The sequence below is a fragment of the Epinephelus fuscoguttatus genome, linkage group LG15 (assembly GCF_011397635.1).
Source record: "Epinephelus fuscoguttatus linkage group LG15, E.fuscoguttatus.final_Chr_v1".
In the NCBI taxonomy this organism is placed as follows: domain Eukaryota; kingdom Metazoa; phylum Chordata; class Actinopteri; order Perciformes; family Serranidae; genus Epinephelus; species Epinephelus fuscoguttatus.
Window position 1 is genome coordinate 28367185 of NC_064766.1, and position 15566 is coordinate 28382750.

At 41.5% G+C, this 15566-nt stretch overlaps 2 protein-coding genes across 7 annotated transcripts in view; one reads left to right on the top strand and one right to left on the bottom strand.

The window, feature by feature from the left end:
* LOC125902193 (SPRY domain-containing SOCS box protein 4-like) overlaps positions 1-15566 on the top strand; it is a 121311-nt gene that overhangs the window by 90334 nt on the left and 15411 nt on the right. The gene's annotated exons all lie outside the window — the stretch shown is intronic.
* zgc:136870 (uncharacterized protein LOC664693 homolog) overlaps positions 2195-15566 on the bottom strand; it is a 40288-nt gene continuing 26916 nt past the window's right edge. Inside the window, exons 1-3 of one of the 3 annotated variants that reach the window (XR_007451064.1) lie at positions 12079-12349; positions 9181-9304; positions 4956-5055 (exon numbers count right to left, since the gene is read on the bottom strand). Coding sequence is in view for 1 of the 3 variants with exons in the window: in XM_049598364.1 (XP_049454321.1) it covers positions 3941-5055; positions 5590-5620 (1146 nt within the window). In the remaining 2 variants the exon portion in view is untranslated. Of the gene's footprint in view, positions 5056-5589; positions 5733-9180; positions 9305-12078; positions 12350-15566 lie in introns of those variants that run through there. The other 2 variants (XM_049598364.1, XR_007451065.1) reach the window with 2 other exon arrangements.

A 15566-nucleotide genomic window follows, 5' to 3' on the forward strand; every position in this document is an offset into this window, starting at 1 on the left:
TTCCCCGAAACAGCTGTTGCGTTGCCAGATAGATAAAAGGTGCCTCTGGATCTTAGAGCCAAGTTGTTTTTAGCTCTTGTTGTGAATTTCTTTAGAGAGTACTCTGTTAATATTAGCTCGCTGTTTGAAGGGGAAAGCCATTACAATGCAAGATGGGCATTTCTTCTTCTTAAGTTAACTTTTACTTTCTCTTGATACACTAGAGAAGTGGACAAACAGTGATTGATACTACATAAGACAGATTTCTGATAATAATGTCATTTAATTGTCCCTCATAAGCCCACATGACTGCTGTAAATATTGTGTAATACATGATAGTTTGTGCCCTGTGTGTGTCATAAGCGTACACGTTTTTCATGGCAGATATAAATCTGATAATAAGGAGCTACAGTATTAGCTGTCCATGTTCTCTGAGATTTTATCTTGCGTAATAAAGCCCAATAAAAATGAGAATATGATATCAAATTCCGATTGATTCATAGTTATGTCAGAGGAGTCAAGACAAAGACCTTGAGGGGGAAGATTTACTGCTGTGGTGTGGTGGATAGACGCACATTTAAAAGGCAACAATAAATGCTTATAAGTGTTTGTCAGTTTTAATACTGTAAAGTCAAATCTGTGGACAAAAGGCAGACTCGTTTGACTCTTAGAAATGATAAGCTCCTGAAAACATGATCTTAAAATGTCTTTTTAACATTCATTATTTAATAAAATAGATGAATAGCAGCAGTTAGAGGTATAATTTGCAAAATGACATGTTTTATTTAAAACTAATTTAAAGAGTTATTGAGTGATTTAACTTTGCACTCTGACAACATTGTCAGACTCGATAGACTTTAATTTGTAAAAAAGGATGAACATGGCTGCAGAAACAGAAATATCATCCCCTTTTCATAAGATTAATTCGCATGTCAATATTTTTAATTAAACTGTTGTTTTAGCCATGAGTACTTTCACACATAATGCTTATATTACACTGTGAAAAAAGCAAAGTAATTGTAATTTTTGTCAGGATTAAGGTGGATTTTTGTGAACTTCTGCATCACAAATAAAGGCATCAACCGATTAAGTCTTGTGAAACAGATGGCACATCACAACATGACACTTTGCAACAAATTTGCTTCGCTGCTGGTTTAAAAAGTTTTTATGTAGCCCATTATTTTGCATTTTCATAATGTTTATTTGTCAAGCCCCCAGTGTGTACACCTTTATTCCATGCATTCTTCTTTTGTCAATACCTGGTGCCTTCATCACCCGCTTTGCAACTTGACTGCTGACTGTTACGATTTTGTGCTGCACTGACGAAAACAAAATTTGTTTTTAGGGACTTAAACATAAATGATTTAAGGCTCCAAAACAACCTCAAAAGAATACGTTTTTAACAAATTCACATGCCATGCAGTGATGTGCATTTAGGTTGAGATACCTACTGTACACACTTGGAAATAAATTCACTGATAGCTTTCACAGTGTAACCAGGAGGAACCCGCTGCTGAAAGCATCTGGTGAAGTGTTTGGTTGCAGTGACACCCTGTAAACATACTGTATGTCTCAGTGGCTCATAAGTGGTGATGACTCACAGATGATGTCTCAATCTAAAGTAGTGTCACAGCAGCTTTCCATGTCTACTTAAAGGAAACTGTTAAAAAAAAAAAAAAAACGTGTAGTCCGCAGGCTTTCTTCACTCCGGCGCACTGCTGTACCTCACAAATTAATACTGTGTTGGAAATCTTTTTATTGCTGCAAATAATGACTGACAAGCTCAGGGCGTTTGGGCCTTTTGGTAGATTATTTATAACTGCACAGTTTGAATGAACTGAACCAATTCCAGTGTGAGGGCACAGAGATATTTGTTTTATGTGATTTTGTGTATTCTGGGCTTTTCTGGCCTGATGTCCCGGGCTGAGACTGACCTCGTTGGTTATAACACGACTGACCTTGCGTGGGATCATGACTGTGAGCCAGAGATGAGGATTAACTGTCTGTGTCAGCCGAGGAGAGACAGCAATTCCCTGAAGCCAATTGACAGTTTGTTCAGATGTAATGAAATGGGTGGTAGACCACACGTCCCTCAGTTCTGCCATAAAAACAGTGACAGTGAATGTCTCATTTATGCAAATTGAAAAAGCAAAAAAATATAACAAAGCAACCTTTTTCCTTTATCAGTTTATTGCTTAACTTTTTAATGGCTATTTTTTTCTTAAACACCTTTCATAAACAGAAAGAGAAGATTTTAATTTCTCTAGTTTACCAGAATGTTGCATATTCTCACGTTTGACAAGCGTTTCCAGCGTTTGGGAATGTCATGGCTGATGTCTGGGATGACACGTCTCACATTCCTGATAATTAGAGAAGCGAAACCAATACAATTTAAGCAGTCCTGTCTATGAGAGGCTTTGTAATTACAAACCTGCATGGGAACTGAACATGTGACCAACAATAGATTCACCACAGAGCAGCGTGGTAACGATTCTAACCACAAGGCTTTGAGCAGAAAAGGATTTCATTTATCATGCAGTGCACATGAATAATTTATCGTTAGATGGAGCCTAATGGGAGTTTTAAACGGTTTCAAAAGTTGGCAGAACATGACATAAAAGTATGGATGAGAAACATGAAATAGCTTTACATAAAGTGATGTATCAGTCCTTTCTGTACATTAACGCTACAGTGGGTAACTTTTATTAAAAAATAACTTTTTAAAATATTTGCTGGAACTGTCACGATATCCACACACAAAAGTACATGAGACAGATGATCTGTGAAAACAAATAATGTTTCTCTGCCTTCTCTTAGTGCTGTAATGGCACTACCACACATAACTTAACAACCAATCAGAGCAGAGGAATCTCGAAGACAGCTGTTAAATCAATATGAATCAAGATTCTGTAGCTGCATTGCCTTTTTCTTCCCTCAGATGTTTTCAGAAACATATTTTAGTCTACTGTTTAGCTGTAAAACAAGAAGCTTTATGACCCATGTTGGAAACACTCAAGCCAAAAACCAAGCAAACTGTCTCATTTTATAGCGAAACAGTACAACAACAAATGTTTCTGAAAATATTTGAGGTGAGAAATAAGCAATGCAGTAACAGAGTCTTAATTCATATTTGATTACATTTGTTTTCCATGAGCTGCGGTAGATTCTAGCAAATGCCGGTAGAGCCTGACACATAAAGCCGATGGTCAGCCGACAGTCAGCCATCAGTCAATGTCAGGCTGTTGATGAGCGTCTGTCGCCCTAGATTTTGTGGCGTGTGTCACACTGTTGGCACCCGCTTCAGCATGTTGAATCGGCATCGAAGCTGGCTGAGCCTGTCGGCGAGTGAAACCACTCAGATTGTTTCCTTCCCTCAGAGCTAAAATTTCAAACAGCCAAAGTGAAGGGGGTGTGAGATCATAGCCATTGAGCTCTTGAATCCGTCCCGTTGGTCTTCAGGTTTCCCATTTTGACAGACGTTTGAAAGACGACTGCTAGCTGCTGATATTGTTATTTCCTATCACCCAGGTGCATAGCGTACATGCATGTTAGCTGTTAGCTTTGCGGGATGTGCAAATGCAACTTTTTGGCTAAGACACAGGTGACACGAGGTGGCACAACAGCCTGCGTTGCCACAAGTTCTTTGATGTCAGAATGGTGTTTGAGCTTTTAGAAGCTCAAGGAGTGGGAGGAAGAAACTGATTTTTTCGATGTACAGCAAATATGACTAAAAGCTTTTTTTTTTTTTTTTAATAAAAGTCACCATCTGTATCTTTAAAGGAAGAGTTTGAGATTTAGGGAAATATTCACTTTCTAGCTGAGAGTCAAAAGAGAAAATTGTTTCCACTCTCAGGAGGAGTCACTATGGCATTGTCAGCCAAGCTGTCCAGCTGGACCAAAAACAGTGATTGTGATCACAGTAACTTCAGGCAAGCCATTTGATAGGACTAAAGGCCGACCTTTAACCCCCATTAGGCTGACATGGAGCCATCATTCCAGTTTTTGCTTCAGTGCTCTCCTCCCTTCCTCCTCCGTTGTCAGAGCTTGTATCCCACACGTCCTCCTCACTGCTCAGTGTCTTAAGCTCTACCTTGGCTCTCTCCTCTTCATCCTCCCCTCTATTTATCTTCCTCTCTGCACATTCCTCCTTGTTCTCTTGCTCTTTCCTCAGGCTATCTCCCTGCTCTTCTTCTTCTTCTGTCTCTAACCCCTGCTTTTGCTGTGGCTCCATGTTTATCTTCGTCTCCACTGTCTTTTGTTGTCTCCTCTCGCTCCCCGCATCTGTCTCTGCCTCCAGTCGAGCTCTCAGCTTCTGCTCCCTCCGGCTCCATTCCTCCTCCAGCCTTTGGTACATGTGAAGGGAGAAGTGCCACCCACCGTTCTCCTGCAACATGTCCTCCACTTTACGCAGCAGCTCTCTCACCTGCTCCTGCTCTCCTCCCTTTCTCCCATCTGCCTCACCTCCTCTGCACTTCCTTCCGGCCCTCTTGTCACTTTTCTTCCGCCAAGTCCCTTCCTGTTTCTTCCCACCTCCTTTCACCTCCTGCTTCCTTTGCTCCTGCTTGCCAATGACGGCTGCCTTGTTATCAAACACGTGATATCTGTAGCAACACTTCTCCATCAGCCAACGCAAGGCAGGGCCTCCTGATTTGATGTGCTCCTCCACGCTGCACCCCCGTCTCTTCAGCCAGTCTGCGCATGTGAACAACACCATGGTATGTCTCCACGCTGCAGAGGTCATGATCTCCATCCTCCCCTCCACCGCTCTCCTCTCAGGCTCAGTAAAGTCCAGCAGAGGGATCACTAACAGAACAACGTGAGGTCCTCCGAGTCCACAGAGAGAAAACGCTCTCTGCAGTTCAATTTTCTCCTCTCGGGGCACAAATTCCTCAGATGAACCCCAACCTTGTGCGTCCACCACTGTGATATGACGTCCATTGGTGACGGCGCTGGCAGCTGTGCTGGCCCCGCCTCCTCTGGTTTCAAAGACCTGCCCCCGGCCCAGCAGGGTGTTACCAGAAGAGCTCTTGCCTGTACGTCTGGGACCAACGAGCAAAATATGAAGGTCACTTGAGGCTGTTGGAAAAAGAGAAGAAGCTTTTAATCTGCAGCCAACAGCTTCAGCTTTCTTTGAGTCTAAACACTTGTGCATTTGGTGTTGTCTAGTATGCTCATTACAGAATCTGCTCATTCACTGAAGTCATAAAAGGCAAAGAAAGACATAGAAGTGAATCTATCCATCTCATTACCTTTTAACGATTTACTGTGATCTTTAGCCTTTTTTTACTCCCCTTCCTTGCAGTATTTGTCACACAGGATGCAATTCACTGCATGTTTTATAAGCATTACTTTAGTGAGAAAACATTTGTTCCCGACATATTCACGCTGCTGTATCTGACTGCAGAACTGGTCTTTGATCTGGAGCTGATGGCAGGGCACTAAGCCGTGCACCTCCTGATAGTTAGCATGGATCAAAAGTATGAATCCTGGGCATGTGTAAAATATGCTTGGCAAAATGTAACCTTATCTCTGACTAAATTGCATGTAATCGTATCCAGCATTTGAAATCATTTCAACAGATTTGTAATTGAGGTTTAAAAATGAACATACCAACACCTCCTGGTGGGCTCCAGCTTCCCATTGTGCCTCTCTCTTATTGATGATTCATAGAGGCTGCAGCTGTTAATATTCCTCCACAATAATGTTACTGAAACCAGATTCACATAGGTCTTGTTTGAGAACTGTCTTTCTAGTTGCACCTTCTTCTGCACGTACTGTTAGATGTCTGAGCACCTGAGGTGAACCTTCCTCTTATAAAAACACTGACCGACATGCCTCCCAGGTTTTTTTGCTGCCTCTGCATTCTTTAGAAACATAAAGCGATCACAACTTTTATGATTCCTGTCAGGTGTCCAACTCTCTCTTTCAGGAATGCTTAAACTGAATTGGACATTTTATTGTTTTATAGAGAGACTGAAGATTGTTGTCAACGTCTGTCATTATTTAACTAGTGTTGCATACTAATGGGCGACAGAGCTTTTTTACAATGGTGGGACTAAAGTCTTCATTTATGGAGGTCATATTGATGGTTTAGTTGCATCACAACAGTCTTCTATCTAGAAGTCAAAGCAGTGAGAGTACATTCTGGTACATCCTGATATTACGGTTGATTAGGGATGGGAATTGATCAGATTGTATTGATACCATCAATAAAATAATTCTGCTTATTGGTCTAATTTTTAATGAGTTCCCTTACTATTCAGTGATCACTTTCTGTGTGGAGAATCATGACAGTGACACTTTTGCACCCTCTTTTTGCTCATTTGTGAAAATGGGAGGTAATGGGTGAGTCGAGCTAGCTGTAGCCGTAGCAACAGTCTGCCTGTCATCATCTGAAATAGATGAAAAGAGAAAATATTTGTGCAGCATTCTTTGTCATTTAGGTTTCTTAGTCAGAGAAGAAATCTGCTAAGCCTGCCTGCCTTACCCTTGGATGTGCTGATCAGTTGGGAAGCAGTGGCTTTCATGCATAGAGTGTGAAACATACAGCATTACTGGAACTGAAGGCCATGTTGTGTAGAAAGATGTTTCAGCATATTGCCGGTGTTTTTATCTTTACTTGAAACTATCATTTTACAGACATTACAAGCAGTACTGTTGTTATCTTTCTCTGTGACATGGAGCCTCGCTTTAGACTATTTCTTCCTCTCTACCATGACTCCCTCTTGTTGCAAGTCTTCAGCAGCGTAGATGCACGAGTTTGGCAAACACTGTTTTGCAACAGTCAGAAAAACATAACGACAGGAATCAATAAGCTCCGAGGCATACGACTCGGATGGACTGAACAGTTTGAACCATGTTGTTGTGAAGTGGAAACTGCTGTTGTTTCTCAGCCCTGCTGTAGATGTGATGGTAATCACAGCTCTGTAAATAAGTCTCATCATGCAGAGCTTTACTATAGGCAGTTAATTTAGGGCCAATGAGTTAATTGCCCGATGTAATACTCTTGAGAAGAAAGTGATCAACACTAATAACTTCATGAAAGAGTAATTAATGTGTTAATTACAAAGACATGTAGTCATTTTGATTGAACACCAAAGATAATTCATTTTACATGCTCATAGTTTGTGTGTGTGTGATTGCAGGGTAACTGGTTGCAGCAAGTGTATTTTATGCTACTACTGTATGCATGAATATGGCAGATTGGGTACAGTGCAGCAGCTTAGGGCACTGGCAGTGGGCTGGGGGTTGCAGGCCCATTCTGAATGGACTGCAGGTGACTTGCAAACGTGTTAGCCAAGAAAACACTTTATTTTTAAGTTCAGCAAATTTTCAGCACAGAGCTTTTATTTTGAAGTGCCGTTTTCTGCTGTAGAGTGAGTGACTAACAGACAGCTGCTTAACTCAGACAGCAAACTAGCTCAACGACATGGGCAAACACAAGTATGACGCAGAATGTATTTAACAGTGGGACCTTGAACTAATGACTGCGGAGAATTTTAGGCCTTGTGGCTGGACCAGTTGGGAACCACTGGCTTTGGGTGCTTTCAGACCTAGGGTTCACTTGCTTTGGTCCGAATCAGCATAATTGCCAAGAGCTGGTTCGTGTTCTCACGGCAGCATTTATAAGCGGACCAGATCAAATGCCTGTGCGAGAAAGCTGCTCGAGTGGTCAGAATTTCGTTGAAGAAGAGTACACTTGCAAGCTAAATGTGACACTTTCTAATGTCACAATGGAGGGACAACTACGCAGGTTGATTTTAACGCTGCTCATCGTGGACTATATTGCTGTCATTGTTCATTTTAGTCAAACCATACAGTTTGAAAACGAGGCGCGGCTCCAACTAGAAAACAATGTTTTGATGCATTGGATGTGCTGAATGTGCATATTAAGGCAGTACAGGAGGAGGTGCACATTAATAATCCTCCAGGACTGTAACATGCTCATGTTTAACCCAAACAATGTGTCATGTGACTGCAGTTGGTTCACATCCAGGTCGGAACACGTTCTCACCACAAACAAACCGCACCGGTTTGTTTATAACCGGACCGAGACCACCTCTTCAAGAAGGTCTCAGTCCAGTTGTTTTGGTGCCCACCTGAGTGTGATTGCTGTGTTCACACCTGCCCAAAAGAACCGCACTAAGTGGGCAAACGAACTTGGGTTCGATTGAACCGAACCAAACAGGGCAGGTGTGAAATACTTTGATGTAAAGCTGGGCAATATATTCATATTATATATCAATATTGTGGCATGAGACAAGACATCTTCTTAGATTTTGGACATTGTAATACTGTAAGCTTTGTCTATTCCTGGTTTTCAAGGCTAAATTACTTTGATTTAATTTTCTGAACTTACCAGATTGTTCTAGTTGTTCTATATTTGCCTGTATCCACTTAAAGACATTATATCCTCAATACTGATGTGTATTTATCAAAAATCTCATTGTGAAAATATTTTGTGAAAGCACCAATAGTCAAACCAACAGTTAAGTCACATGATCGATGGAGGTATTTGGTCAAAAATATTGTGATATTTGTTTTTCTCCAGATCCCCTAGCCCTACTTTGATGTGAATTTTGGCGAATGATTTACAACTTCAGCAAAAAATATCTGCTAATTATTGTTATTAGTTAAATTAACACAGTAAACAAATGAAGCGTAGTAGCATAAACACACCCATCATCTGACCCATCTCGAGTTCCTGGTTGTCCACAGTAGCCTCGTGCTACATGTTTACTAGCACTAGCAATTTTTACAGCTGTCATAACAGTTTTTCAAAGCAGTGGTCCTTTTTCCGTCCCAAGGCTCATCCACATGATCTGTTTGTGTGAGTTTGCTAGCGTCCGTCCCTCTGTCATTATCAGTGCTCTCATGTTTGGTTAGTCAGCTGCCTTAATCTGAGCTCGTGCACCTCACAGATTATAGTTTACTCCTACTCTGAATGTTTATGCACGTGCGACAGTATGTGTCGTCTCGTTTTTGGGCAGTCTTCATCCTTAATTGTAGGAGCCAGTGTTTTTGAAGCTCGGCCTATACTAGGGACAAGAAGTCAGGATACCTTAGCATCTGTGATGTCAACTCAGACTGCTCTCATTTTAAATCAGACTCTTGTGAGTCCCTGAACTTTATGGAAGTGCACACCTAAATTGCCACTGTATGACTTGAGTGTAGCATATGTGATGAAATGCTGTAATTTACCTCTTTGTATCCTCCGACCTCATCAGCTTACTTCAGCTAGGTGATTTCCGACATTACTCAGAATGACTTGGGGCGATTTCCAGACAGCAGGTATAAACTTGTTGCGCTCAGCTGCAGGTTGTGCCTATAATGGAAGTGGATGGGAGCATAATGACACATAATGTACAGTTGTATTCAGCCCTCAAAGGCAGGTCTTTTACTTCTTCCTGTAAATCAGCTGATGTCTAATTTAAAACCCTGGGGGGTGGAGTATTACACTCCACTGAAAAGTGACACCTTTCTGTCTCTTCCCTCCAGCCTCTCACCTCTCCCTCTGTTTTTTTTTTCTCTGATCTTCAGTGTGTGTGACCAAACACAGATAAACACACACACACACTCTGACCTGACAGGTAAAGCCAGCGAAGGATCAGCCAGGTTTTTATCTCAGTCAGGTTGGCGGTGTGAGGCCTCCTGCTGCGTGTGTGCACATGTGAGAGCTCATGCCTGTGTACGTGTTACTGCACGTGTGTTTTTCCCACCTTCATTTACACTTAATCCACTGAGGCTACAGCAGCATGAGCAGTTTCCTAAAGTCTCTCTCCTCTATTTCACCTTTAACTTTTCTCTCCTCCCTCTGTGTTTTTTCTCTGCTCTGTTTTGATCTTTACGCTTTGATCCTTTTTACCTCATCTGACCCAGCTTCACCTGTTTTGTCTTCACAGCTGTCTTTGTTCTTTTATCTGACACACACACACACTTGCGGGAAGCTTTCCTAATTGTCCATATAATTAGGCGGCCTTGTCTAATGATGCTCCCCATCACATCTGGACATGTTGGGTTATGTGTGTAGATATGTTTATTTATTTATTTCCACATCCTTGTACAGTTTTGTTGTCCCTCAATCATTTCACTTCCCCCACCTCCCCAACTGTGATGTTTCTTCCTTGTGAAGGTTATTTTTATCTTTTACAGTACCGTGGAAAACGAGGAGAACATATGATTTTTTTTTTTAAAGCAATCACGAATATAAAAATTTTTTTTAAGAGTTTTTGCATGTACAGTATACATTTTCAGACCAGCTTTCAATCGGTAATGTATAAAACAAGACAAAAATTTTAAGATTATTCCTCTTAATCTGACCAACTACATCTTTATTTCAGTAATTTACACTATCATTAGAACAGATAATATGGAAGTGATACAGTACTGCACTGAGTGTAAACAGACATTAAACCTGCATACTCTGTGCATATTAAAGATGCAGCGAACATGTTATCAATCTGCAGAAGTGACAATGTCGGTACAAGGTGAAGTACGTGCTCTAGATTAAGGAAAGGATGGAGCATTTAGGGAGAGAAGATGGCCCTGACGGTTAATGGGGGTTCAATATAAATTTCTCCTCCATTGTAGTTCAGGACTTCTCCATGTAGTTTATGACAGTTGGACTTTGTGGTACTTTTCCCCCACCTCCCCAACTGTGATTGGACGGCTAGGTAAAAAGTGACAGTGACGAGAGCAGCATGGTTGAAGTTTTCAATTCTTGGCCAGCAAAAAAACAAACAAAAAACAAACAAACAAAAAAAACAACAGATGACTGATTTAGTTACTCTAGAGATAATGTGCTGATTTTTTTCCCCCCAGAGATTTGCTTTGGTTGACTATAGCCGTACTAGCCACTTAGCAAATGTATGTCCAATACTGACTCCCTTTTTAAAAACATCGGGCTCATAAAGCCCTGACACACCAAGCCGAGGGTTAGCTGTTGATCAGTATTGGGCTGTAGGTGAGTGACTGTAGCTCTTGTCACTGCGGTGTGTCCTGCATCATTCACCCACATCGGCACTAGTTGGCTTTTTTTTTTTTTGCCGATTCAGCATGTTGAATCAGCATTTGTGACTGCAGAATCCGTCAATGAATGAAATCACTCTGATTGGCAGTTCAGCGCAGTGCACAAGAAGAGAAACAGAAGTGAGGAAAGTAAACAAAGAGTCAAGAGAGCATGAGATCAAAACAAAGTTGTTATATAAAAGGTAAGATTACTTTTCTTCAGCCATTGAGCTCTTTAGCAGAAATGCTTCGTAATGGTTTGTGTTATTGTTCGCTAGCGCACGGTAAATATGCTCTGTTCTGCCAACATTGGATTATGTTGTTGATGTGCAGTCAAGTCAAGATGGTTTTCGGTTTCCCTTTTTGAATGGCAATTACAGACTACCAACTGTTGGTGTGGAGAATTATTTCCTCTCACAGAAGAACAGAACGTACATGTTGGTCGGCTGTTGGTTTAAGTGTTTGTGATGATTTCATGACATTTGATGCAGCAGGGGGCTCTCGTAGCCACTGTTCTCTCAATTCAGTTTGGTGTGTTGGGGCCTTTAGGTTGCTAATGCGGCTGCCTGAAAATGAAGCTAATGAGAGAAGTCAGAAACAAAACAAAACAGTGAAGCTGCCGGCTGTAAAAACAAAACAAAACAATGAGCTAAAAGATGCTAAAATGCTACATGATGCTGAGGGGAACTGCAGAGTTTGGTGATAACTCTCTGTGGGCTTGTCACTTCAAGTAACACCTCTCATATTTCACATCTTTTCTGTTGTTCACAAAAAAGTATTGATCAGCACAGCTTTAAGCGATTATGTTTCCTTGGACTATTCATTTTATCTCAAAAAAGGTTTTCCTATGACTATTTACATTCATAATCTGTCACACTGTGAAAAGTATTGTTATTTTTTATTGCACACTTACAAAATGCCACAGTGGATCGACATCAGCAGTTTCTCTGCAGATCCCACACAGAGATGAAGGATGGTTTGTCATGTTTGAAAAACCGTGCGTAAGCAGGAACATTAATTGAGTGTGTGCTTAGTGAATTATGCCAACAGATTTCCTCTAATATTGACATTTTTATGAAAAGGTCCGCCTACCTGCAGTTTGCAACAGTCAAGGATATCCGAGGGTCAGACGGGCCGGCTGTGCTCCCTCCTTGTCTATTTATCATCCTCTTCGTGTCCATCGTCCTCCCTCATCTCATGACCTCTTGCCATCTTTCTCTGATTCATCTACTTTCCTCTTTTCTCCTCTTCCTTACCCCTGTCCTCCTCCTCCTCCTCCGCTCCCTTTATTTTTCCACCTCTCCTTCACATCTCTCCTCCTCCTGTTTCTCTTATCACTCAGCCTCTCATCCCAGAGGAGACGGTGAACAGTGGATTTACAGTAATGCGGGATGGTAAAGAGAGAACAGGGCTTTAAAAAGAAACACTGGCATGGCTTGTATTACCACCAACTCCTCTCTAGTAGCCAGCTCTGCCCACAGTGCCCATCCTTCACTGTGACACTAATGTGCCCGGTAAATTATGACTCATACCGCTGGATCTGTGCAAACAATTTAAGCACCAAAGTTAGCTTTAGCCAAATATCTCAAGATGGAGTTTGCTCGGGTAGGACATCAGAAAAAAAAGGGATTTTCACACCATCCTCTCCTAAAGCTGTGTGGGACGGTCTTAGTGCAACTATGTTTGTAGCCATTAGTCCTCCCACCCTGCGGCTGCATCCTTTTTTAGTACAAAAGGGTTTTCTAACAAATCCTCCACGGACTGTAGCAACATTACTGCATTAGTTCTGCACAACACGCCGCTTCAGTGTGTGTTTAAGTGTGATTGTGCTAAAAACCGGCGGTGTTACACAATGTGCTGGGGAAGAGGATACAGGACACCACCGGAGGTACATTAGTTACGGATAACGGCAACTTCCCTCGGTGGCTTTGAAGGACGCTGGTGTTTGGAGTTCAGCGTCTCGTGTGTTTGAAAAGGAGGACACTGTGCTCCACACCTCCTGCTAATCCCTCCCTTTGTTGTGTTGTTTTAAATGAGGTCTGAATACGGTTATTTTGTTGAGTTTCTCTCTTTGTTGTATCATGAGGAATGACTCACTTTCCCAATACAGCTGTTTATGTTCAGAATTGACTTTGTCATTTGAAACATTATTGAGCTGTTTTTACTGCACTGCAGTGGATCTCTAATCCGGCGCCATATTTATTACACTGCATTGTGTTGTTTTACATACTGTTTGATTCATACTGTGTCCAAATACGACACCCCGGCTCCTGGAGTACACTTCTGTCATCATCAGATATTTGTACTTATAGTTTGTTATTCTTATCACCTTGGTTTGGCTCTATAACCTTATTTGTACCTTTCCTGTGTTTCATTCTTATTGCTGTTGCTGCTCGGACCCCTGGATTTCCCTACAAGGATTAATAAAGGTTATTTATCAAATTTCTTCATGTTGTCGCTACAATGTAGAAAAGTGGGCCAATCATAAGATCTCAGGCCTATACCATGGAGTCAGCCTTTGCATTATGACTATGGTTTGTATTTTACAGACAATGTCAAGAACAAACCTCTTATCTGCCTTCCTACTGCACGTTCAGAGAATGCAATCTGCAGATGCTTTGTGCATATGCAGATTTCACAGGGGTCTGGCGGCACTGAGTACGGTCTACTCGCCACCTGCTACTGACATTAAATAGCAGTCCTCGTCAATGCTTAAGTAACGTTGGTTTTCACACCTGATGTGAACCGTAATTGAGTACACATAGATCGTAGTCGAGAACACCTTTTCAAGTGGACCAGGGAAAAGATCGACGGACCCCGCTCGGTGTATGGTACACAGTGTACACACTAGTCAAGCATACTGGACTTTGTGGTAAAGTGTACTTGGACCTGGGCCTTGGTCCTTTATGTAAAATCTCCATAGAGTCATATGTTGCCTTCAAATGTGGTCATGTTAACCTTGTTCATAAGAAGAGTCCATCAACGCTGCCCTCTTGAGGTTTTCACGACATTGCAAGTGGAAATTTTCTGAATGGTACGAGTTCACGAGTTGTGACCCGTCTGGCAACATTTTCAGAACTGGCAGAGGCCGTGGATGGAAAGCTAGAATGTTGTCATTTTAGTCATAAAGAGTTGTTCTTTGTAATTTTATGTCTTAGAAAAATGCTGATCTTCCCAGCAGCCTCATTTTTTCCCCAGTCATTATGCCTTTGCATTTCCTGCATTATGTGACCTGCTTGCTAGCTTGCTAAATTGTCAGCCTTGGTGGCTCCGAGAGGCCGATAGCAGCGTCCGCGTTGTCATAGCCTAGCAGCAATTTTCTCACTTCTAAACCACTTGAACGCCAAGTATATTGTGTACATGGCTTCCCATGTGGTAACCTAGGTTGAGTTTATAGGAAAGGTCATTGACGGAAGTTGGTCACTGGTCAGGACGTAGTGTAGTAGAGCTGTTAAAGTAAAATAAATAAGGTTTAACTTCTATTGCACAAAGTGGATTTTATGGATTTTCTGATCTACCAATTACTTCATTTTAATAGGCATAAAGATGTTGTCTGAGCTCGCTCTTTGTCAGCGTGTTGCTTGAAATTTCAAGCCTTTGCAAACTTCTTCCGCGGAGCTGCTCGCATATACACTTGGTGTAATGAGTGAGCATGCAGCTGCTGCAGAGGATTTAGCTACAAGTCCTCATTCTTAAGACAATATGACAATTAAAGCTGTATTCTTATCTGGGGATTGTTGAAGTGGCTACCTAATTAGCCAACTTATGTCTTTCTTGTGAAATGTTTTTGTATTCGAGTCGAGCGCAGGCCTCCAGGGGACTGCCAGAGACATGTCTCCAACTGAGGATGATAAAAGTCAAAGATGTTGAAATGTCTACTTGAGCTCATCTGCTGATTTACTGCCTTAAAGCAGATATAAACTTGGATCACTGTTAGAAAAGCAAAAAAACATCTGTAACTCCAGTATGGAAACTGTTAGCTGTGATACGCTGTTTTTACTTTCTTTGCTCTTCTTCAGCAGCACACGTTACAGTAGCTGAAATTCTGGTAACAGTGTGTACACAGCTCAGAGCAGCTCTGAAGGTTACACACAGGCAAAACATGAAAAAAATCCTTGGATTCTCCGCTAAATCTCTTATTTTAACATCTGCAATGCAGCTGGAGAGATCTGGTTTTATTAGCCTGCCATGATGTGAGCTACGGAGAAAACATCTCAAATTCATGTGACTACAGCTGGATATCATTTTGTTTTTTTGGTAGTTGGAACCACAGACACTTCTCTGTTTGTACCAAAAAGTTCAATAACCCTACATGTGACACTATCAGGTCTATCTGCCCTTAACTGAGCTCGAAGCCTCTGTATAAGCACAGCAGGGAATTTTATGTGCATTTTGTGTTTGTTTATTTCACACCATTTGACTTTCTTGATTTGGAGATGTGCATGTTTGTCGGTTTGATTTCCTGTACTCGTGACCTTGCATATGTGTGTGCTCTTTGGGTCTGTTTTTCTGTCTTGTCAACATGTTTGCACAACAAGGTTTGTGGCTTTCCTTTCTGTAAATGTTTGTAGTTTTGTGTT